The 23,057-nt window shown below is 43.2% G+C and overlaps 1 protein-coding gene across 6 annotated transcripts in view; it reads right to left on the bottom strand.

Moving 5' to 3' along the window:
- Nucleotides 1-1,677: 1,677 nt before the first annotated feature.
- STXBP6 (syntaxin binding protein 6) overlaps nucleotides 1,678-23,057 on the bottom strand; it is a 244,285-nt gene continuing 222,905 nt past the window's right edge. For all 6 annotated transcript variants that reach the window (XM_027570121.2, XM_027570118.2, XM_027570119.2 and 3 more), the window contains 2 exons: nucleotides 8,094-8,251; nucleotides 1,678-2,500 (listed from right to left, as the gene is read on the bottom strand). In XM_027570121.2, the coding sequence (XP_027425922.1) occupies nucleotides 2,477-2,500; nucleotides 8,094-8,251 (182 nt within the window). In that variant the 3' untranslated portion in view covers nucleotides 1,678-2,476. The remainder of the gene's footprint in view (nucleotides 2,501-8,093; nucleotides 8,252-23,057) is intronic.

The following is a 23,057-nucleotide window of genomic DNA, read 5'->3' as shown; positions in this document are numbered from 1 at the left end:
CCACGGGGCAGCTCTGCAAAAGGTCAGGAGGTGGAGGAAAGACAGAGGCTGGCTGTTCTGGCCTCGCTGGGGCGGGGGCCTAGGTAGGGTGTTGACCCAGGGAGGTCAAGGGCATGGCCACGCCCTGGAAGCGAATCAATAGCGGGAGCTAAGAGGTGTTCTTCTAATCCAAGCTATTTCCAGTAAGACTGAAGTCTAAAAGGATAAACAGAGAGTGAAGTAAGAGGGCAAGATTCAGAATACTTACATTTATGAAGAGTAGCTATCACAGTTCTACCAGGGAGGAAGAAGCTCCAATTTCACAGTATGCTTATGACCTCATCCTCTGCTACTTTAGAAGCAGCTCTGCAAACACCCTTGTTAGATAGTTGGCAACAAATTTTATTTTTGAGTTTGGCCAATTGTCAGGAGGTTTTAGATTTACCCTTTCAATTATTTATACCAACTATCTATCTCTGAAGCTGGAATCCAATTTTGGAAGATGAATATATCCATGTGTCTGCATGTTTTCTGAACTGAGGAATGCAAACAAAACCCGTTTTGAGTGATATTTTGGGATTTTCTTAGAAATTATAAATGCTTCTAATGGTAGTCATCAGATAGATAGCAAGTTCTTTGCTTCTTTGACCTTTTTAGACACTGAAAGTACAACATATTATAGTAAACTTGCATAATTTACCATATTAATTTTAGAGTTTTCTTGAACTGGACCATCTTCCTACGAGGATTCAGAAGTTTGTCTCCAGCAAACCCCATCTCCCTTTTGACATGTACTGTCTAATTTTTTTTCCCCCTATAGCCCAACTTTGTTTCCCAGGGAATGCTTTATCAGGAGAAATTAAGCTACTGAAGTCAGCATAAATAACCCCAAAGTCATCTTGTGCTGCCGTGTAAGAGGCTACAACGTGTGGACTCAGGTGGCTCAATGGGTAGGAGGATCAGAAAAGGGTCCTGAAGGTTCAGGCAGCTTAAAGATCAATTCACTGCTGCGGGAGGCTGAGACTGTGTCTGGGATGTGCAGCTTGCCTCCTTGTTTCACGAAGACAAAGCACGGATTTAAGGTTTAGCATTTAATCCTCAGAGAAAGAAAACTCCCAGACTCCGTACCCAGCACTCTCGGGAGTAATGCAAAATCAGGACGTGTGGGAGACAACTTTATTCAATCTGACTGCAGTCTAAAGGCTTCACGACTATGTTTTATGTCAGACCAGGCAAGTTGCAATGGCCATGAAATACATTTTGTCAAGACACCTGCACTTTAAATTACATTAAATAAATAGACAGCAAATAACAACATCAGAACCTCCAAAAATCAGATACAGAGACACTGAAGGTGATACGATGAGGGTGTTTCTAAAATAGGCATGACTTTGTAATAAGAGATTTTAAATGTAGTATCTTTTCACATTATCATTTACACAGACCTTTATGTGGACAAATCAATTCTTGATAAAAATCCAAGCTCTTTTCAATATTGGCTGCTGTAATTTGGGCCAATGACAAAAGAAAGAGACATCCATGAATGCAGAGGTTTTTAAATTGGCTTTTCCTTACATCTTTGATCTCAAGTTTTTATCCTTCCTGTGAAAACTGCAAATAATCAGCATGGAAACAAGTGCTGGAAGTATTTAAACTGTAGCTCAGAAAGTAGATTCTATCTGCCATTCTGAGTTTGTGTTTTTTTTTTTTTTTTTGAATGCTGGTGATGGCTCATGCAAAAGATTACTATATAAAAAGCAAAAATCTAAGACTGCTGTTTCCCCTGATAAATCCAATTGTTTGCCATAATACAGACTTATGTTTCAAGATACAGAATCTTAACCTTCAAATTAGGAGTGGCTTGGAAATTGAGAGAAGCAATGACAAAGTGACAGAGTCACTGCTTGACTCTGATTTCCAACCAGGAACAAGAACACCTGATGTCACCATATGAAAAGGTCTTCCAGCTTAATATCACATTTTTTTTTTTTTTAAGTCATCTCTACACCCAAAGTGGGGCTTGAACTGACGACTCCAAGATCAAGAGTTGCAGGCTCTGCTGACTGAGCCAGCCAGGCGCCCCTCTGGTTTAATATCAAGAAAAAAAAAAGACAACAACATGTTGTTGCCAGTGTAGACACAGCTCAGCATAGCATGTGGTCCAAATTTCATATTCAAACTACTTAAAAAAAAGTTAAAAAGAAGAGAATACACATATGGAGACATACATACTAACATACAGTGGAAAAAAATAAACCAAACGAAGCTGACGCCACTGCAGCATTTCTTAGCACGATCATTAGTGAAATGTATAAACACAACGTCTTTTCTTTCATATTAACGTCTGAAACGGGAAAAGCAAAAAAACCTAAATGTCCGTATACTGGGAGTGGGGGTGGGGGGGGAGAAGCAAGCAGAGGTCCGGAATTCTTATAAAAACTGCTGAGCAAACTCTTCCATTTCTCTCGAGAGGGTCATCGCTGTGACAGGCAGTTTCTCAACACTTGTGCTTCATGGCAAGCTAAGGAGAAAAAGGGGTGGCAAAGTGAGGCATTATAGCATCAGGGAGAATTCACCGTGCTGCTTCCATCCCCAAATGCACGACGAGAGGCAGCAGCGAGGTTTTACTCGCTGTGGCAGACCGCCATATTATTATTATAAATTATTAGCATTTTCTCAAAGAGCCCACCGAGCACTGCCTTTGTTACTCCTCCCTAACAGTGGCTCCTTTGGTGTCAAGTGTCCTGCTGGGGGAGCGTGCTATTCGGTTTTCCCTGCACTCCACGGGAGGAGCCAATGGAACAGCCAGGGCGCAGGCAGAGTGAGGGACCCACCTAGAACAGGTAGGCCTAGAACCGAGGTCTCTGGGCTCCCGGGTTACTAGTCATTCAGGAAAACCAATACTCCTCAAATGTAAGTATTTACTGATATCTTATAAAGTATTAAAAATCAACCGTAGGAAAACAATTGGCATTAATCCACTCAATATCCAGCCTGGACCTTCAACCAAGTTCCAAAGCGCTTGGCGAGATGAAGTGGTGTTACTGACTGGGGCTGAACAAGAAAGAGACCAAATCCAGACCTCCATTTACCACTCCTCCCGTGGGTATTTGAGAATTGTGGCTTGCTGAAAGGTTAGACCTTTATAAATGGGAACGCTAATACCACTGTATCATTCTGTAGCTTCCCAAGCCCAGCTAGAGCCCACGATGATATATTGAAGGCAACACAGGCAGGTACGGAACATAAAGTTAAATCTGACTTTGCTTTTCTTAGATCCTTTCCAAGGAGCCCGTACACTGGGAGGTGACCCCGAAGGCAGAGCTGCGCCTGAACTGTAATTCCTCACATGTCTGGAGTCTGGCATTAGGGAGGGGGTTGGGACTGGGAGTAGGGGACAGGGTTCTGCCATTCAGAATGACTTGCAGCAAACAGCAGGTGATTCTCTGCAGGCAAGAGCTTTGTAGAAAGCCCTGTCGTCTGCTTCATGACCAGGTTCCTGGTCCTTGAAGGATGAGCCAGGGAGCCCCCTGATTCCACACAGTGGTGCTGGCCATCATTCTGGGCGGTGTCAACGATCCATCTCTCCAGTGTAACCCAGGGCAATCGGGGTCTGCCATCCCTTTCTTTGATGTCTTCAAGAACAAAGTCATAACCCCGGGGATGCCACCTCAGTTAGGCCACCTGAGAGAGCAGCAAACCCTTCCTTTGCAGCCGGTGCACAGAGGGGACATGCGGACCTAGCCCTCAGGCTGCTAAATTCACCGCAGCTGGAAGAGCTCCCCGTGCCTCTCTGTCTGGTGAAGCCAGCCTCAGCAAGACCTCCACAGACCCTCTGCAGTGTGGACGCCACATCCGTCAACCATTGGACAGTGTGTGTGAGCATGCCCGGGCTGCTCCCGTGCTAAGCACTGTGGGTTTTTGCTCAGAAAGGGGGAGGTGGCTAGTAACTCCTGACCTCGGAGAGCTTATGGTCCAGGAGACATGGTGGGTGGGGGGCTCTCCTTCTGATCTTTTCCATGGCCCCGCCACCTGCAGCCCCTCCACTGTACGGACTCCACTTCTTGCTCTGTCTCTCATTTTAATACATTATTTAGCAACGTGGACGACTCCAATCAACACAGAGCTATTAAGTGTTGTGCATAATGAATACCAAACATAAATATTTGATCAGTGCTGCTGTCCTGTTATTCACGGAGCTGTTAACCTTCAGCTAATGGGCTCGTGCCAATTCACCCACAGTCATTAATCTTCAGCAACAACCGGGCCCCGGTGACCGCTACCGTGGGTCTGGGATGGCGCTAAGCCCAGCCCCCACCAGGTGGGGCCATGGCCAACTCAGCATCGCAGGAATACGACAGGACTGGGTCTTTTACTATTTGAAGTATCTTTGCAGAAAGTGGTACCATTTCCATGCTACCTAGGGTTTTTGTTGTTGTTTGTTTTTTTAAAATTCTCTGGGAGTTGGAAGTCTTGGAATATGGAAGGCAGGGTTGCTTCTTTGCTACAATTTTGCTGCATGACCTTGAGCCCTAAAGTCACAACTGCTCCATACCTCAGTCTCCTCATGATCATAAATATCATCTCTAACTCAAATGCTTCCAACTCCCTCTAAATAATGATAAATCATTACTCATATTGGGGGAGAGTTTTAAGAGACCTGGACTCTTGAGGTCCCTTCTGGTTCAGGGACCCAAAGGAAGCAGGTGACTGTAGTGAGGACAGAGGCAGCCGCTCCCTGCCAATGAGAGAAACCCCCACTTACCACCCCCTGCCCCGCAAACGTGAGCGTGTACAAAACAGGGCAGATCGGCATTCCTTTCCATGAGAAATGGCATCTGAGGATGCCTAGGTATGGGTGCCCCTCTTGCCTGCGGACTCAGTGCCTGTGGCGGGTGTCAGAGCCAGGCGCGCACGGCAACGGTGTGCCTTCTGGGGCAGGGGAGAGTCAGCAGGCCTGCTCTGCGGCTGCGCTACTTTCCTAAGGGCTGAGACGGTGCCAAGCCCGCAGCTCAGGAAGGAACGGCGCTTCCTCAAGGCAGGCTGAACAGAGCCGGGGGAGACGGGGTGCAGGAGCAGTTTCCATCTGCTTTCCTGGAGTTAAGCACCCACATATCTTGATGGCAGGGCTGTGCAAAGGTGATCCACTCACTAATGGACCTGGGTTACTGCAGGAGTCCTGGGAAAAGTTAGATCCTTTTGACCGCAGTGTAGAGAAGTGTGCCATAGTCTGGCTGGGGTGACATGCCCTCATTCAACCAGGGAGCATGGAGGAGTCTCACCTGGTCTTGCTGTGGTCTGCGAAGGGTGCCGGCATGTACCCTGTGTCTCAACTCGTAAACACAGCCCACTCTTTATGAATCAACACAGCTGCTTGTCTGGGGGCGGAAGGTTTGTGTTCCACCTCGGCATGCTGTCCTCACCAGCAGGTGTGGTGGGGGCTTGGCTGGGGAAATGACATCTTCACGGTCAGGCCACGCCAGTGGGTTTAAATCGGGAGTCCTAGTCCCTGGGAAAATAGCCACACCTTATCTAAAGAGGTCACTCTCCTCGTTAGGAATGCCGCCAATGCTGCTGATTCATAAGCACACATCCCAACTTTAGAAAACCACACCTGGCCAGGACAGTGCCTCGCTCCCACTCCCTCACATGCAGTAATAGACACCAGCAACCCCTTCACCTCCTTCTTAGAACACCCATGGGCAGGGAAACCAAAACAAGGGCATGCCGCCCCCTCCCTCCTCCATCTCTCCTGAAAGCAGGCCGCTGGTGGCACTGATCCTCCCAGTGGTCAAGGCCAGAGGCCCCTTTGCCTTTGGTGGCCTAATCAGTTTCTAACCTGACAGGCCCTGTTTCAAGGGTTGTTCTGTGTTTAGAAAGTATCCGCCATTAGCAGGAGCCCTGCCCAGCCCACTCTGGGGGGAGGGGGCAAAAATCTTCATCTCCAATTCCTCCCCATCCCTTTGTTGGGGTCCTCAATCACATTTCTCCATGCCCTTACATAGGTGCTTGTTATGGGATGGAATAGGGCAGGTTCAACAGAACTATTTTCATGGAAATTATTATCGTCAGTATTAATTCAGATCTGTATGTCAGGTACTGTGATCGCAGATTTATAGGTTTGAATTCATTCAATTCTCTCAATGCCCTAGGAGACAGGCACTGTTATTAATTTGCCTGAGTTTACTGATGAGGGAATTGGGGCTTAGAGAAATCAGGCACTTGCCCAAGGTCATGGGGATGGTAAATCAAACATAAGATGTTAACCACACCATACCGTCTTCCCAAGCACCTAGCAAACTTGGCAACAACATCAGGGAAACAGGGAATCCAGGGCCAAGAATCATGGCCATCTGGTCAGGTTATCCAACCCAGTGTTTGTACAACCGCCTCTGAGGGGGACGCCCACATGGATGACCTCCAGGTATTGTCTACTCCGCCTTAGGAAGAGTGATTTCACAGACTTCCTTGGTAACCTGGCTCATGATTTCATCATTCACCTAAAGTCTGGTTTTAGCAGAATCTTATCAGTGCACTGTTGACTGTTCTAGTCTGTGAGGCAAGGTCTGAAAGAGAACTGCCCGCACTATCACCCCTCCCAGACTTGAAGACAATTAAAAAATGACTCCCTTTAGCGTTCTCTTCCCCAAACCAACACTTTGAATGCTTCTCCAGGCTTCCACTATCACCCCACCCCCAATCGCAACATTTGCTGTGGTTATAAATGAAGCTGGGGCAGGAATTCTAGGGTTTCCATCTCATCATTCTGTCTCACAAAGGCTGGAGAAGGGACCTTAAATCTGAACCTTCCGGAAATCTTCAGTCTGAGCTCCCTCCTTCTGGGACAAGCGGTGAACAAGGGTGTGGCCTCCAGCACGGCCACCCTGCATTTTCAGCCAGATCTGGCCAAATCTCCTCCAGGGAAGCCCACATGGGCCCCCGAGACGGGGGTGCAGTAAGACCCCATCACAACAGAGAGCTGATGACAGAAGGACACAGGACTGTGCAAGGGGGCTGCAGGACAGGAAAGCAGGAAGCATCCCCTGGGGTTCCGATCCACAGTCAGCCCTGGGCATGAGTCCCTGGGTGAGGCCAGCCAGGGGAGACCTTTCTCATTACTTTTCAGGTTGTGCATTCTCCCTTCTTCAGCAGAGCTGGGGTTTTCTGTTGAAGCAAGTTAATTTTTTCCCCAAAGGTCACCTGAAAAGCATATCTGAAAGGCTGGATCATGAGTCGGAGAGGCCAACAGTTATCAGCAGGGGTTGTTTCTGGAAACCTAAATTCCAATCCCTAGCCAGACAGCTGCCCTTTGACCCGAAGCACAAGATCAGTCATAAATCCTCTATCCCCTGACCAACAGGGCCACCCTTTCCTTTGGTTTGTGACTGCCTCAGAGAGCTGGCTGCCAGTAAAAACTCCCCTTTCCCCTTCTGGAAGGCACAGTCTTTGGGAGCGTGTGCACGTGCATGTGTGCGCCTGTGGTCACGTGGGAAATGCCACAACCTGGGTTCAGAGCAGGTAGGAGCCCTGGGGGCAGCTCTGCATGAGTCAGGGCAGCCTTAGAGATCCAAAGCCCCTTGCAGAGGGGCAAGCAGCCCTGAGGTGCCCTGTGTGTGTTGGGGGTGGGGGGACTAGAGCTGGCTTTTCATACAGTGAAGAGATAAGAACACAGGATGCTGGGCTCATGACCGTGACCGGAAAAGGGCGGCAAGGAAAAGTAAGCACGGGCCGCCCCAAGTCCTTTCCAAGCACTGGCCATGGGGGGGGGGGCGGATATTGTTGGATCTGACCTCCTCCTCCCCCCATCCTCTTCCCTGAAACTTGAGCCCTAAAATTCTGGGCAGGAACTAAGTTTGGTCCACATTTCCCAAAGATCCAGATCCAAGGTCAGAGACAGAGAGAAAGACGTTAGCAAGGACAGAAATGAAGAAACAGGTACAAGAAGCACTTTCACGATTCTGGTACTTACTAAGCAGCAGGTTGTATAAAGGGTGGGGAGAAAAAGGGCTTGATTTTGTATCTCCCACTATGGGAAACACACTGCAATAAGTTTCTCGGAGCCAAAGCTCCCTGAGCACCCAGAGTGGAGACCTTCGCCCCTCTGTTGGACCCACCTTGTGCGCAGTTTCCGCGAACTGCTGGGCGCTGTTCTTCATGTCTTCCGTCTTCTCCTCTGCTCGGCCTAACCGCTCCCCACGCTCATTCAAGGCCTGGCTTGCTTTCTGTACGGCACTGGTCACACTATCGGCTGCCGAATGGAGGATGCTGTTCCCTGAAGAAGCACAGCAAAAGCGTCAGAGGCCGCCTCGGCTGACCTCCAGTGAGAGAACCCTGCGATGGCGGAGCACCTGCAAGAGCAAGGCGGGTCCCTACAGAGAAGCTTCAGGTATCTAGGAACCAGTCAACATTTCTTCTGATCTTGTCTGACTGCACGTGTGTAGGAAGAGGACCCCCAGCCTGCAGGACTTGGGCAAATGCCGATGGCTTCTCTCGCATCCCCTTCACTGACACAGCCCTCTCTCCTGCCATTCTGTTTGGTGAGGGTCCAAGGGACAGGGGCCATCTGGATTTAGGACTTGGCTTGCAAAAGTAAATAGAAATCCTGACAAGTTTATAGAGTTAGGCAAGTTCAGTGAGACATATCTGGATCTTATGCACATTTCCTCTTGACCTGGGGTTTAGGTGAAAACCCACAGGGAAAGGGGGCACAGAACTTTTCCGGAGAGAATGCTCTGTATTCCTTTCAACTCCTCCCTTCCATTTTACCTCGCTGTCCCTAGATGCATGGCTTCTTGTAAGCAGCTGTGAATTAGTCTCAAAGTTCAGCGGAGATGTGCCAGCTCCCAACCTTGAATGCTGAGCCATGGCTTGGTTGGCTGGGCCTCCTTGCCTCTGATCTCCAGTTCATGAAATATGGGGCCTTAATACTGCACTTAGCCAGGAGGTAGAAAATGGTGACAGAAACCAGCCTCAGAAGAAACTGAGGACTTCCAAATTCATGAGGAAGTTGAAAACCATCACACTTCAAAGGATTATGTATCCCTGACATCCCATTTGCCAGGACTGGAAAACACGACCTAACAGTGAAGAACTGGCGGATGCATAACCCACTGAGAACCAGAGACTTGCAAAATTACAACCCAGGAGAATTTATAGCTGTATTTTGTTAACATTGAGTGGAAAACATTTAATGGCACTTTATGTAATAGCTTTATGCCTTTGAATAAGTTTATTACATCATTTAACTTTGTACTTGGGATGGATACATCTAGCCACAGACAGCTTTTAATAGAAATGTAGTCTACCCACCCCCCCAACCCCCTACCTCCAGTCTCAGCTGTAAAGGCTTCCTAATTTCTCTTCTGTGGCAAAAGTCTGTGGTTTGTGGAACAGAATCTCAAGCACAGAAAGTGCCTCGTGCCTATGAAGGATTTTGTAAATTGTTTCCCATTTTTCTTCTTTAGGAGTGGATTTTAAGGGCCTCCACTGTGTGCTAAGGGGAGGAGAATGGGGTGGTATTACTCAGTTGCATTAAGGACTCCATGAGCCAAGATAAATCAACAGAGATTAATAGGGACTAGAGGAGAGGAGATGAGGCTCTGGAGGAAACTGGTTGAATACAAGGACTGGAATGGAAAGGCTACGTCTTTAGAACAGATGGAGGAGGAGGCGAAATCTTGGTCCCCCCTTCTGCTTTCACATCATATTCATGACTATGATGATAGCCTAGGTTAGACCATTCCCTAACATGGGAATAGCATTTTGCAGTCTTAAGTACCCTGACAAATATTATCTCATTTGGCTGTCACACAAATTCTCCTGAGAAGACTGAGACTAAGTTGAGGTTAAGTGGTTTGCAAGGAAGGAAGTGGCATGGCCAGCACTGGAACCTGATTTTCCAACGATTCTTCCTTATTCTGTGGTTTCCTCTTTGCAGATATGGTGTAGGTTGTGGGAAGCAATGCAAGTAGACAGAATTGTGAACAGACTAGCAGAGACAGATTTTGACAGTTTATTTCCCAAGGTAATGCCTGACTGTTTCTGTCCTCAAGGTATTCCTCTTGGTCAATGAAGAGTTATTGCCCATGCTGTACTGTAAGTCAAGTGGTCTTGAGAAGAAAGAGGCCAGTGGGATGGAATGGGAAGATGGAAAGGACTGGAAGGGGCAGAGGAGTGGGTGGAGCACACTAAAATTTCCTCCCTTTCTTGCTTCCTTTCACATACCCACAGCTTAGCTACCAGAGGCTAGGGCAAATATGGGGCAGGGAATCTGAGACTTCACAGCCAAGAATAGCTGTATTAAACCAAAGGGATTTTAGAATTAGCTACCATAAAATTAGGAGGGTATATAACTAGGACTTGTCTTTTCCCATTGAAATTGACCCTCATGATGTCCTCCACGTTAGACACATCTGTCTTTCTGGAATAAGCCATACTGTCTTGTCATGACTTCCTGAACCTTGTACAAGATATGAGGTAACACTGCATCCAGTTTTATATGATACTGTTTAACCAACAGGCATTATTACTAAAAGAGAACCAAAAGCTGTCTTCAGTATTCAAAGATGACACTGATTACCAAGATCAACAGAAAATCCACCTCCAGGTATTTTCAGATATGAGGATGGATTTGAACAAATCTCAGGGCCTTAGCTGAAATGACCTCTCTCTCCTGGTTTCAATTCTAACTGTATTTCAGGCTCAGTGAAGTCTCATCACCTTTGTCAAGCTTCAGGTCAACTCCAAACCCTCCTTCCTCTCAACTCTGTAAGAACTGTCTATATTCTTCGTGGGCACTTATCAAGGACATTCATGGGCAACTTTTCTACCTCATTTTTCACCTGTAGATGCAATGACTTTCCAGCCAGGTGATAAATTCCCCAAGGGGGCACCGTTTCATTATGTTGGCCAATCCTTAAATCTTGAATCTTTCTCCCTTTCCCTTGGGTCTCCTGCTTGCTTACTTTCTTCTCTCTGAGATCTTGCTAAAGCTGCAGTTCCAGGCTTCTGTCCTTGGCCTTCTTCTCTCTCTCTCTCTCTCTCATTCTATAGACTCTCCCTAGATAATTTTACTCAACTCCTGGCTTCCATGACCAAATTCCATCTTTCGCTAGGTTGTGCTGCTAAGCTCCGGACCCATGTTTTCTTACTTGACAACTCCAGGAGAGTGACCCAAGGTCATCTGGAATTCATTATGTGTAAACCTGAGGTTGCAGTTACCTTATTGAATTTACACACACACACACACAGACACAATCTTTGCCCATATCTCTGACAATTCCTAGAAATGAAATTGCTGATTCAAAGAACATACACATTGTCAAGGCTCTTGATGCATGATGAAAATTGCTTCCCTAAAAGATTCACTCAACTGTCAACACCATTCACCGGTGTGCACACTATGTGCCAGGCACTGTTATACTGACGCAAATGGCAGAATGACTTTGAGGGAGTGATTTAACTTCTCTGATCTTCAATTTCCTCATCTGTCAAATGAGGGTCATGCCATCCAGCTGGTGTGGTTGTTGTGGAAATGAAGATGAAGATGTATGCCAATTGCCTGTAGGTGTTCGGTGGATGCTTGTCCCTCCATCTCCTTCAGACCACATCTGCTCTCTAGGAATTTTGGAAAAATGGCACCATCCCACCCAATTCCATTGCGTGTCTCCCTCTCTTCTCTCCTATTTTGGGGTTAAGTGTCTTGAGGCTCCCAGAAGACCCTTCTTAGATATCTTTGTATACCTGTGGTGCCTAGCTCAGGGTGTTGCTCAGAGAGGCAGCTGAGCACAAACTCACTAAATCAAGGCATGCTTTACTCAAAAGTTGCGGCCCATCATGTTGTGTTGAGTTTAAATCTGGAAATAAAACAGTCTCCCAAGGCAGACAGAACAGTATTTCTCTCTAAATAGACAGGAAGCATATTACTACCCAAATTTATTCAAGCAGTCTGAGAAGAGGCTGTCAACCGCAGCAAAATAAAGTCAACTGCCTTTTGAATTATAGTCTCTGGAGAGTAGAGACCAGTCTTACTTTATTGATGTTGCATATACATCAGTTCCACTTGATATGTGCTTTTAAAAAAAAATATATATATATATGCTGGCATCTCTTTGTTTTTTTATGTTGGCATCTTTTATGTGAAGTGATTGAGTAGACTTTAAAAGCTATGGCTTGAGATAAAGCAATAACACTGTATTCAGTCACTGCTCGAAAACACAATTAAAATAAATTTAAATGTATAAGAAAACAAGGGGAAAAGACTAAGGTGTATTGATAAACAACAATAGAAGAGAAAGAAGAGGGGGGAAGATTTTCAAAAGCACACGAAATATGCCAACAGCTCCAAGAGCAACATAATTTCTTTATACTGTCTTAGACTTCAGGTTGTATCTTGGTAATCAAAATTCCTAATTTAATAGCTAGGAAAGAGGCAACTTCAAGAATTTTCACCAGCTATCTCCTCTATCAAATATCTACATCTTCGTATCTCTCTGCATCTCTATATCTGTATCTATAAAGATGACACCTATAGGTATGTATATTTGAAATGCAAAATATTCATCTTGTTTGGACAAAAGCAGGAAAATCATCTAAAAAAATAAGTGATCAATAAATATATGCCAGTCTATACTCGGTGCTGAGTAAACACACTCATCTCAGAGCACTGTTTTAAAACTGAATTGTTTTGGGGGCGCCTGGGTGGCTCAGTCAGTTGAGCATCCAACTCTTGGTTTCAGCTCAGGTTATGATCTCAGGATCCTGGGATTGAGCCCCATGTCAGGCTTCGTGCACAGTGTGGAGTTTGCTTGTCTCCCTCTCTCTCTGCCCCTCCACCTACTCTCTCTCTAAAATAAAAATAAATAAAATCTTAAAAAAAATGGAATAGTTTTAATAGTTTTGCTTGACTACTTCTACTCTATAGTCAATTTAACCATGTAGGAAGAACTGTACAATAAAGCCCCATGTATCCAAACTAACTTAAAGGAAAACCATTTATAGAAAAAAATATATAACATGGATACAATAAACTCACAAAAATTGGCAGGGAGCTCCATTATATTAAATCTGTCAATAGACCACGGACACTGGGAACTCTCATAGTATCTGTCCAAAGTGTTTAGTAATAGTAATAATTTATTCACTGGGTGGCTTAAATAGTCCCTATTCTATTCTTGCCTATGGTATTACTATTTTTTAGCAAAGTTATTTTCATGGGTGGACATAAAGTACACTTAAGTCTGGTCCAGTATTAGTGACGTTCAAATGAACTTTCCTGGTCGCTTTCTCCTTTCCTTTTTTTTTTTTTTTTTGCTTCCAATCTTCACTGCTCAGGGTCTTTACCATGAAAGGACATATCAGCAAAAGAAAAGTCACATGGAAACTAGGTTGCCGGACTGCCGGGTCCCTTCTCAGATCTAAAGCCACTCAGAACCACTGATACACTCTCCTTCCTGAGAGGAGGGTGCAGCTCCACCCCCACCCACTGGCAGTAGCTGATGTTACATGGTAACCATGATGCTTCCTAGGGGATTCTGCTTAGGACTGTGACTTGTGCTAAACGTTCTAGAAATGAATATAATTTAAATAATAACGATGATATTAACTTCTCCAAACAGAGTAATTAAATGCAAAGGACTACCTGGTGAAACAAGCTAGTTCTTTTTTTTTAAATTTTTTATTGTTATATTAATCACCATATATTACATCATTAGTTTTTGATGTAGTGTTCCATGATCCATTGTTTGTGCATAACACCCAGTGCTCCATGCAGAATGTGCCCTCTTTAATACCCATCACCAGGCTAACCCATCCACCCACCCTCCTCCCCTCTAGAACCCTCAGTTTGCTTTTCAGAGTCCATCATCTCTCATGGTTCGTCTCCCCCTCTGACTTACTCCCTTTCATTCTTCCCCTCCTGCTATTCTCCTCTTTTTCTTTTTTCTTAACATATGTTGCATTATTTGTTTCAGAAGTACAGATCTGTGATTCAACAGTCCTGCACAATTCACAGCGCTCACCATAGCACATACTCTCCCCAATGTCTATCACCCAGCCACCCCATCCCTCCCACCCCCCACCACTCCAGCAACCCTCAGTTTGTTTCCTGAGATTAAGAATTCCTCATATCAATGAGGTCATATGATACATGTCTTTCTCTGATTGACTTATTTCACTCAGCGTAACACACTCCAGTTCCATCCACGTCGTTGCAAATGGCAAGATCTCATTCCTTTTGATGGCTGCATAATATTCCATTGTGTATATATACCACATCTTCTTTATCATCTGTCAACGGACATCGAAACAAGCTAGTTCTTAATTCACAGACTCCATTATCTGTGAGCCTGGGTAAATTACGAAGCTCCTTCTCTTTCCATTGACTAATCAATACTAATCATACTGCTGCATCTCAATGTTGGACCACCTCTAGGATCCCCTAATGGAGATTCTTCTGAAAGGTTAAATTTCATTTGTACTTTTGTGGTAATGACTTATCAGGCAAATTCTGTTACAAATCCAGTCTACTTTATGTAAAACCTTTCTAAAAGGAAGAGTCATTAACCCATGCTGGGCAAAGATGCAGTATGCCTGTCAGCCAGTCACTCACAGAAATAGCTAGCATTCACCGAATGTCTGTTCCGTCTGGGTGCTGTGTTTTAATTGCCAAAGCCCTCCAAGGAATATTTTCTCATCCTATTTTACAGTTGAGGAAATGAGTGCTCAGGGAGGTCAGGTAGCTTACCCAAGATCACCCAGATCTTGAACCTAAAACTCTTTTTTTTTAAACAAATATTTTTAAGAATTGTATATATTTAAAGTATACAACATGACGATCTGATATACACAATGAAATGATTACTACAATCAAGATAATTAACATATCCATCTCGGATTTTTTTCTTCTTTTTTTGGTGAGAGCACCTACAATCTACTTTTAGCAAATTTCTAGTATTCAATACAGTATTATTAACTACAGTCATCATGCTGTGCATTAGATCTCTACACTTATTCATCCTATAGAGCTTCACTTTTGTATCTGGGGACCAATACCTCTCAGTTTCCCTCACCTTCCTGCTCGGGGAAGCGAGACACAGAAAGAAAAAAAACTGCATGAGCTCGCTTATATAGGGAAGCTAAAAAAGTCAAATACATAGAAGCTGAGAGTTGATCCCAAAGCTCTTGATGACTATGTCAGCATTTCCCAAAGTGGTTCTGTGGTTTAAAAGAATGCACACAGGAAACTCCATTCTATGGTAAAAATGACTTTATGAAGTGCCGATCTAGCTGGTTCCTTTATTGCAGAACTCTGGAAAACCTTTAATATGCTAATGTAATTGTGAATCAGGAGGAGGTAGGGAGGGGAGCAGGAGAGATCTGCCAGCAGAATTTCTGAAACATACTTATTCACAGGGTCCTTTTGCATAGATTATTTTAGTAGGGTGGATTTCTGCAGAGTCTGCTTTCGGAAATGCTACTATAAACTATATTGACTCCTAAGTTAAAGGAGGAAAAATAAATCCAGGCTGTCTTCATCAATTTAGTAAGAGATAGACAAGTCATGTAATTACATTAAAAAAGCGTGCTTTATAGAGACAGCAGAACAGATATAGCATGCTGAATGGCAGTTCCAGAATTATCTTTTGTCTCAAGTTGGTGGCTAATTTCAGGGACCATGAAACTTGTCTGTTGCCTGCAGCTGGATGACAAAGAAAAATGGACTCAGTGCTCAGGAATACTTTGTAAACCCATAAACTCAAAAGCCTACCTGAAGGACATCTTGGAGTTATCTATTACTGGCATTACTAAAGGAACAAGAATGGACCCGTTTATCAGGCAAATCTCTTCTGTTGGAGATGTAGAGGTCATTTAGTAGAACCCTGGCCTGTTCCCAAGTCACAGTCATACCCCATAGCTCAGGACTCAGGAGAAAGCCCAATGCCCTCTCTCTGTCCTATGTATCGATGCCTAGGAGCTCACACTCTCCTCCCAATGCTTTATTACAAGATTCCCAATGGAAAGGGCCAAATATTTAGGGTTTTATTCATGTCCCTTTAAACATTTAAACTCAAGAAATTCACCAGTCCTTTAAATATTCATTTAAATGAGGTCCTTATGGGGATTAAGGAGGGCACTTGTGATGAATACCAGGTGTTGTATGTAAGTGATGAATCACTAAATTCTACTCCTGAAACTAGTATTATATGTTAACTAACTAGAATTTAAATAAAAACTTGAAAAAAACAACAAAATAAACTTTGTCCTTGTGAACATGTCCTTATGAGTTATAGGGCATCAGGAGAATGAATTTAAGAACAACTTCTTTTGGTTCTGTTTTGTTCAGAGAATATCAGGCTCTCAGAAAAGTGGCTGAAATGTCTTCAAAGAGGGAATCCTTGTTCTGAGGTTAAAGTGGCTCTAAATTTGGTAAATTGAATTTTGCCCATTTTGTCTTTGCTAACTATGGCAATAAACCAGCTAGGATCTATAGCTGTCTGCTTTTGTTACAGTTGGAAGCCAGTGTCTTTCACTTGAATAACTACAATTTCAAGTCCTGATAGACACAATTTGAGTGCAGCTGGCTAAAACTAATTCTTTTCAACATATGGAGTCTGCTGCTTACTTCCTGGGTGACCTTGAACAAATAACTTACCCCTCTGTGCTTCAGTCTGTTTCCTTACCTGTCATGGGGATTGGTCTAGTATCTACTTTATAGGGTTGTGGTGAGGAATAAATGAGGTCATGTACAAGGGGGCACTTAGAACTGTGTCTGGCACGAAGTAGACAGTCAACTTTAGCCATTACTGAAGAGAGAAACTTTAGGTATCTGGCACTGAAGAGTCTCTAGCTTGCTTTTCTTCCACTACTCTCGTCCACCATGAACATCCTTGAAGGAACAATCTAGCCTGCTGTTGGCCTTGTACTTCCCAATCGCCATGGGCTTCCAGAGAAGTGGCTTCCAGACAACTCTTCTAACATTGCTCACTTGTTCAATAACCTATCAAGTCCACTGCCTATTTTAAGTTTCCTTCACTTGGCCACAGGACCACAAGGCGACTACTTCTTTTTAAAAGCTGCTCTTTCTCTGGGCTTCTATGCCAGACTATTTCTTAACCGCCCCCAGCCCCGATCCCTGATTATTCTGTCAGTTGTGTTCCTTGCTTGGTTAGGGGTATGAGGGCAGAAGATACTAGCTCTGTGGCCTCAGGTAAATTACTTACTCTCGATGGGCCTATGTTTTCTCACTGGCACAGTGGTGATACAAAGAGTGCCTATTTTTCCTAGAGTTTGTTGTGAAAATTAAATGAAATATATACTCAGCATAGTGTTAGTAATGCAGTATGAACTCAACACACACTGTTATTGGGTAATATCTGATTCATTCAGCACATTTATTGTCAAATAAACAGAGGCCAGATACTGTCTATATGTGTCTGCTTCTCAAATTCTACCTTAGCCCATTCTTTGCCTTCCCACCCTCCATCTGACCTTCTCCTCCTGAATGCACTGTGTCAGTAACGGGCCCTTCTGTCCACCCAGTATCCTATGCTCAATCACCTTTAAGTCCAACCTTCTGTCACATCCGACATGCAACTGTCCACGCAGCCCAGGGCATTTACCTCAGCAAGGGCTCTTCGCTCAGTCCTCTACTCTATTTCCAGTCCCCACCAGGCGTTACTGGACCATGCAGCAGCCTGAGTGGTTTTGCGGCCACTGGTCTGTCAGTTTTCTAACACATCATCCTCTTTGCTTATTACTAACCTGATCATGCCCCTTCCTTGTTGCGATCCTTTGTGGGCTCACCCATAATACAACACAACCAACTCAAGAGGGTCCCTGCTGATCCCGTGCCAAGCTATTCACTTGGCATCTGCCACCCCCAGACTCCAGTCTCTATCCACTGCTTTGTTGTTTCTTGACAAATTTTAGAAGATCATTAAAGTTTTATCAATTTCTTACTATAGGTAGAGCATGTCATGAATGAATTTGGAAAAAAAAAATCAATGCGAATAACAAGCTTAATAAGGAACATCATGTCTAGCTCTGTTCATAAGGGTGTCCAAACATTAGTGTGTGTGTATGTGTGTGTGTGTATGTGTGTGTGTATATATATATATATATATATATATATATATATATATATATATACACATGCATGCAACATTAGTACTCAGATGCAAACCCAGCACATAGATTTTGGTGTCTAATACCGTTTACTGCTAAAAGAAAATAGTGGATTTCATGCCTTGGGGCAAAGAAAACTCAGATAGACCTGAAGCATTGCCAGATAACAAGGATATCTTCAAAGATGGTAGGGCTAGCGCTAAAAGGAAAAAGAAGTCAGTTTAAAGCAGGTCCTAAAAAAATAGAAATAAATAAAGCAGGTCCTATTGGACAAGTTGTGATACTTGGAACATCAACAGTAATAAAACTTTTAACAATGAGGATGATAATAATTATAATAATTTCATATAACTTTGTGGAAACCATAATTTCTTAATGTTCATATAAAATGTACAAAAATGAAGTTGAAATACAAAAAAATGTTGACTGTAATTGGATGCTTAATTTATGGTCCTGATTTCAGTAACAGGCACAGGCCTTTGTACACCTTGGTTACTCAACTTGTGATGCCCTTTCCTTCCCTAACCAAATGATAATTCATACTCCGCAGAGATCACTCTAACTTTCTCAAATTTTCTGCCGGTTTGTTTATTCGCTGAAATGTTTTCTTGCCTATTTTTTTTGCAGTAGGCACAGCAGCAGGCAGGGAACATAGTCACATGTAAAATAGACACGTTCTTCCGCCTCGACTCCCACCCGATCCCCACCCTATGCCAGGCAAAGAGCTTATCATCTAGAAACAAAAGGCAGATTATGTATAGGTTATGCATAGGTTAAAACAATATATACATAGGTTTAAGGTATGTGTGTGTGTACACATAACACACATGCGCTTTGCTGGTGAATTCAAGGGGAGTGGGATGGACTCAGCATCAGTGGGGAGATTTGTCTAAGGAGGTAATGTTTGAGCTGTGGTGAGAAGAGACAAGCTGGGGCAAAGTCCACGTGCAAAGCCTTGAAAACGAAAAAAACTCTGTGCCTGGGAACCAAATGTGTGGCTATAGAAGGGGGAGGGTGAAGTGAGAAGAGACTAGACGGAGAAGTGGGCGCCAAACTACACAGTAGCTTATGGACCAGGGAAGTGAGATAGACATTAGGTGCAACTAGAAGCCACCGAAGCATCTTACTTTAGTTTTTAAAGATTTTACTTATTTATTTGAGAGAGAGAGAGAATGAGCAGGAGAGGAGCAGAGGGAGAGGGACGAGGAGCAGACTCCATGCTGAGTGTGGAGCCCCATCCCACGACCCTGAGATATGACCTGAGCTGAAACCAAGACCTGGATGCTTAACCGACTGAGCCACCCAGGTGCCCTGCCACTGCAGCATTTTAAAACAAGAGTCACCTGGACTGAGATCATTTTTGAAATTCTTACTCTGGCTGTAGTTCAGGAACAGAAGAAAGAAAACAGAATGAGCCAGCTGAGAAGCTACTGCAGTAACCCAAGTAAGAGATAATGGTGGCTTATACTAGAATGGTGTCAGTAGAGATGAGAGAAGTGGAAAGATTTAAGATATATACTGATGCCTGAATATGGGAGATGAAGGAAAAGGAAGAAGAGCGAGCAAATCCCAGGCTTTTGACTTGAGCAAATGGGTAAATAGTGGTGTAACTTACAAGACAGAAAAATCTGTCAGAAAAACAAATTTCTTTGGAGGGTGAGCAGACAAGAGAATCAAGTATTTCATTTTGGAGAATGTTATGCTTAAGTTGCCTGTGAGACAACCAAGTGAAGTCAATAAGGCAAACAGATATTTCAGTATGAAGCTCTGCAGAGAAGTCTGGGATAGAGATAAAATTTGTAAGTCATTGTTAGAGAGAGAGAATGGCAATGGGTAAGCTTACCTCAGAAGCATTGCTAAAGAGAGAAAGGAAAGGGGTTTGCAAATTCTACCTGTAAGAATTTTAACATTTAGAACAAGGTAAACATAAAGGTACCTGCAAAGGACACCGAGGAGAAATAGCCTGAGAGGCAGCAGAAAAAGCAAGGCGAATTTGGCACAGTAGAAATTAAGTCAGGCCAATACATCAAAAAGGTGGCTACAAGAGTCCCAAGATTATTCACTGTGGAAAGAACAGTCTTCATCAGTTGGGACTGGGACAACTGGATAGCCACATGTGAAAGAATGATGTTAGACCCTACCTCACACCACATACAATTTTAATTCAAAATGGATCAAAGACCTAAACATGAGAGCTAAACTATAAAACTCTTAGAGAAAACATAGGCATAAATTATGACCTTAGATTAGGCAATGGTTTCTTACATGTGACAATGAAATCACAAGCAACAAGAGTAGATAAATTGGACTTCATCAAGATTCAAAAGAAGGCTGTGTTCCCTACTCCACGCTTCCCTAGCACTTTATTCATGTCTCTATTCCTATTCCTATATTAACACATTATAATTACTGGTTTAAGTGTCTGTTTAGTCAAATAGACTGTGAATTTCCTAAATATCCTTGATGACTGTCTCCTCCCCATTTGTATACTCGGTGCTGAGGAGAGTACCAGACCCATATACCACATGCATTATTGGCTAGATCTACTGTATGAAAACAAACACACTGTTACAAATAGGAACTAAGAATATAAAAGGTGGAAAATATGAAGAAAGCTCACCAAGGAGAAAGAGCTCACCAAGGCTAATTTATTAACATGGGGTGGAAAATGAAATGATTTTGGATTAAGACAATAAAAGGTTAATGTTTTGAGGCTCTAAGAATAAAAAATGAGGTCTGAGGTTGAATATCCTTCACAGCAAGCAAAAATGAATTTACTGTGCTCTTTAAGAAAATATATTTGCCACATTTGGCATGTGTCCAGCCCAAATTGGTTCTTAGAGATATTTTACTTCAAACTATTCAAATTGCGTCTCAAACCTATTGTTAGATGATTAGACTCTTGGGCAATTTAGTTTAACTTCCTCGCAAATACCCCATTGACTTACACTGGAAAACAACTTAGGGATCATTTAGTTCCCTGGAGAGAAAAGGGTGGTCAGAGGGGCAAGTGAAAGGAATTGCTCAAGGTTACATCCCAGGTAATAGCAGAGCTGGCCCTGGAAGCCATGTTTGCAGACTTGGAGCTCAGTGAGATATTATGGTCTTTGCCATTTAAGAAACATGTGTGGAAACTGAGAATCTGGTAATTGATCTCTTTAAAACAATCCACACTCAAGGCGCCTGGGTGGCTCAGTCGTTAAGTGTCTGCCTTCGGCTCAGGTCATGATCCCGGGATCCTGGGATTGAGCCTGCTTCTCCCTCTCCCACTCCCCCTGCTTGTGTTCCTTCTCTTGCTGTGTCTCTGTCAAATAAATAAATAAAATCTTAAAAAATAAATAAAACAATCCACACTCATGTCCTCTTTGGAAAATGTTACCCTTACATTCTGGAGAACTTCGCCACAGTGAGTATGCATATATACACCAGTTTGTGATTTCAGTATATGACGCTTCCCGACTTTTATGAGTTCATAATAATAAAATCCAAGGGAAAAATCATAGTCATCACAGAAAAGTGTATACATACCACCAGGGATATCTTACATGGCTAATTGACGGGGTTTAAAAAGAGGGAAGGATTGTGAAGAAAACTTTGAATTACTGAATGCTCTGACAGTTTTGTCTGTAAACTAGCACCCAGTGAGGTGCAGGAAACTTATCTTGAGCAGGAGAAATGAGACAGATTAACTTCCACAGAAAAAGATAATATTGCTGCTCAATTTCAGGTGAAATATGCTGACTATAACAAAAATCTGTTATAGTCACTGAGGTCACTTTACTACTAGACTAGGTCATCATTGCTATAGTTAAATCCTATTACTTAGGGGATAATAAAGAGAATAAAGTCAGTATCAATTATGCTTCAGACTTCATGTCATCAAAGGCAATAGATTTCAGCACACAGTTCACTGAACTACAGCTTCTCTTTCTGGTTCTGTCCCATGCTGGTACCTACACAGACCTGAGAGTCATTTGTCTTAATGTGGTGAATGCAAAACCGAGAATCTCACCTCACAGACAGACTGGGAATATGGTGATGAATAAGCGGCTATGCTAACACATGTCAAGGGCAATTTCTGTCCAGACTGATAGTCATAGGGGGATTTTTACCATCTCTGTGGTATCACATGTAATTCTGAAATTGACATGAAGTCCCAACGGGTTTCATGACTATTCATTAGTCACTCTATAATCTTAATGTATTTTGTTTGATTACTAATGAATTCCTATGACATATTTTACTTTCTAAGAGGGATAACCTGAGAAGTGCCACTTGGTCATTAAAATCCACTACAATTATCATCAAATCAAATTACTATCAATTACATAGAGAGGAGTTGATCTACACTGCATCATTTTTTTATTGAAGTATATTTGACATACAAATGTTATGGTAGTTTCAGGTGTATAACATAATGATTTGACAGTTCCATATACTACTCAATGCTCACCACAATAAGTACAGTCCTCATCAGTCACCATGCAACAGTATGATAAAACACAAACATTTTCAACTCTTACTAACCAGATACAAATTGAAGGAAAGAATGCTCAGTCAACTGTAGGCCCGGATGTCTATTATCAAGGTTACAAATGCAACTCATTTTCATTTATACTATTATCATCAGGGGCTACAATTTGCTAAGTGCCTACTATGTGCCAGGAACTGTGCTAAATGCTTTATATCTACTCTTCAATCCATCTTAATGGATACCCTTTACTATACATACCATTATTTCTCTCCTAAAACTGATGAAACTCAGGAAGTCACCTAGGATTATACAGAATCTTGATTTGGAATTCAAGTCTAGTTGACTACAAAATCACTATTCTTTTTAGTACCAAGAGTTTCTGAAGTTTCTGAATGGTACACCTTGTGAGGTGAAACATATCAAGAGTAGATTTTCATTTGTCCCAGCCTCCTGTTGCTATGTTACACCTAGGATATGAGAA

Source organism: Zalophus californianus, chromosome 6 (assembly GCF_009762305.2).
Source record: "Zalophus californianus isolate mZalCal1 chromosome 6, mZalCal1.pri.v2, whole genome shotgun sequence".
Taxonomy (NCBI): Eukaryota; Metazoa; Chordata; class Mammalia; order Carnivora; family Otariidae; genus Zalophus; species Zalophus californianus.
The sequence above is the reverse complement of the archived record's forward strand: the minus strand, read 5'-3'. Positions and strand labels throughout refer to the sequence as shown.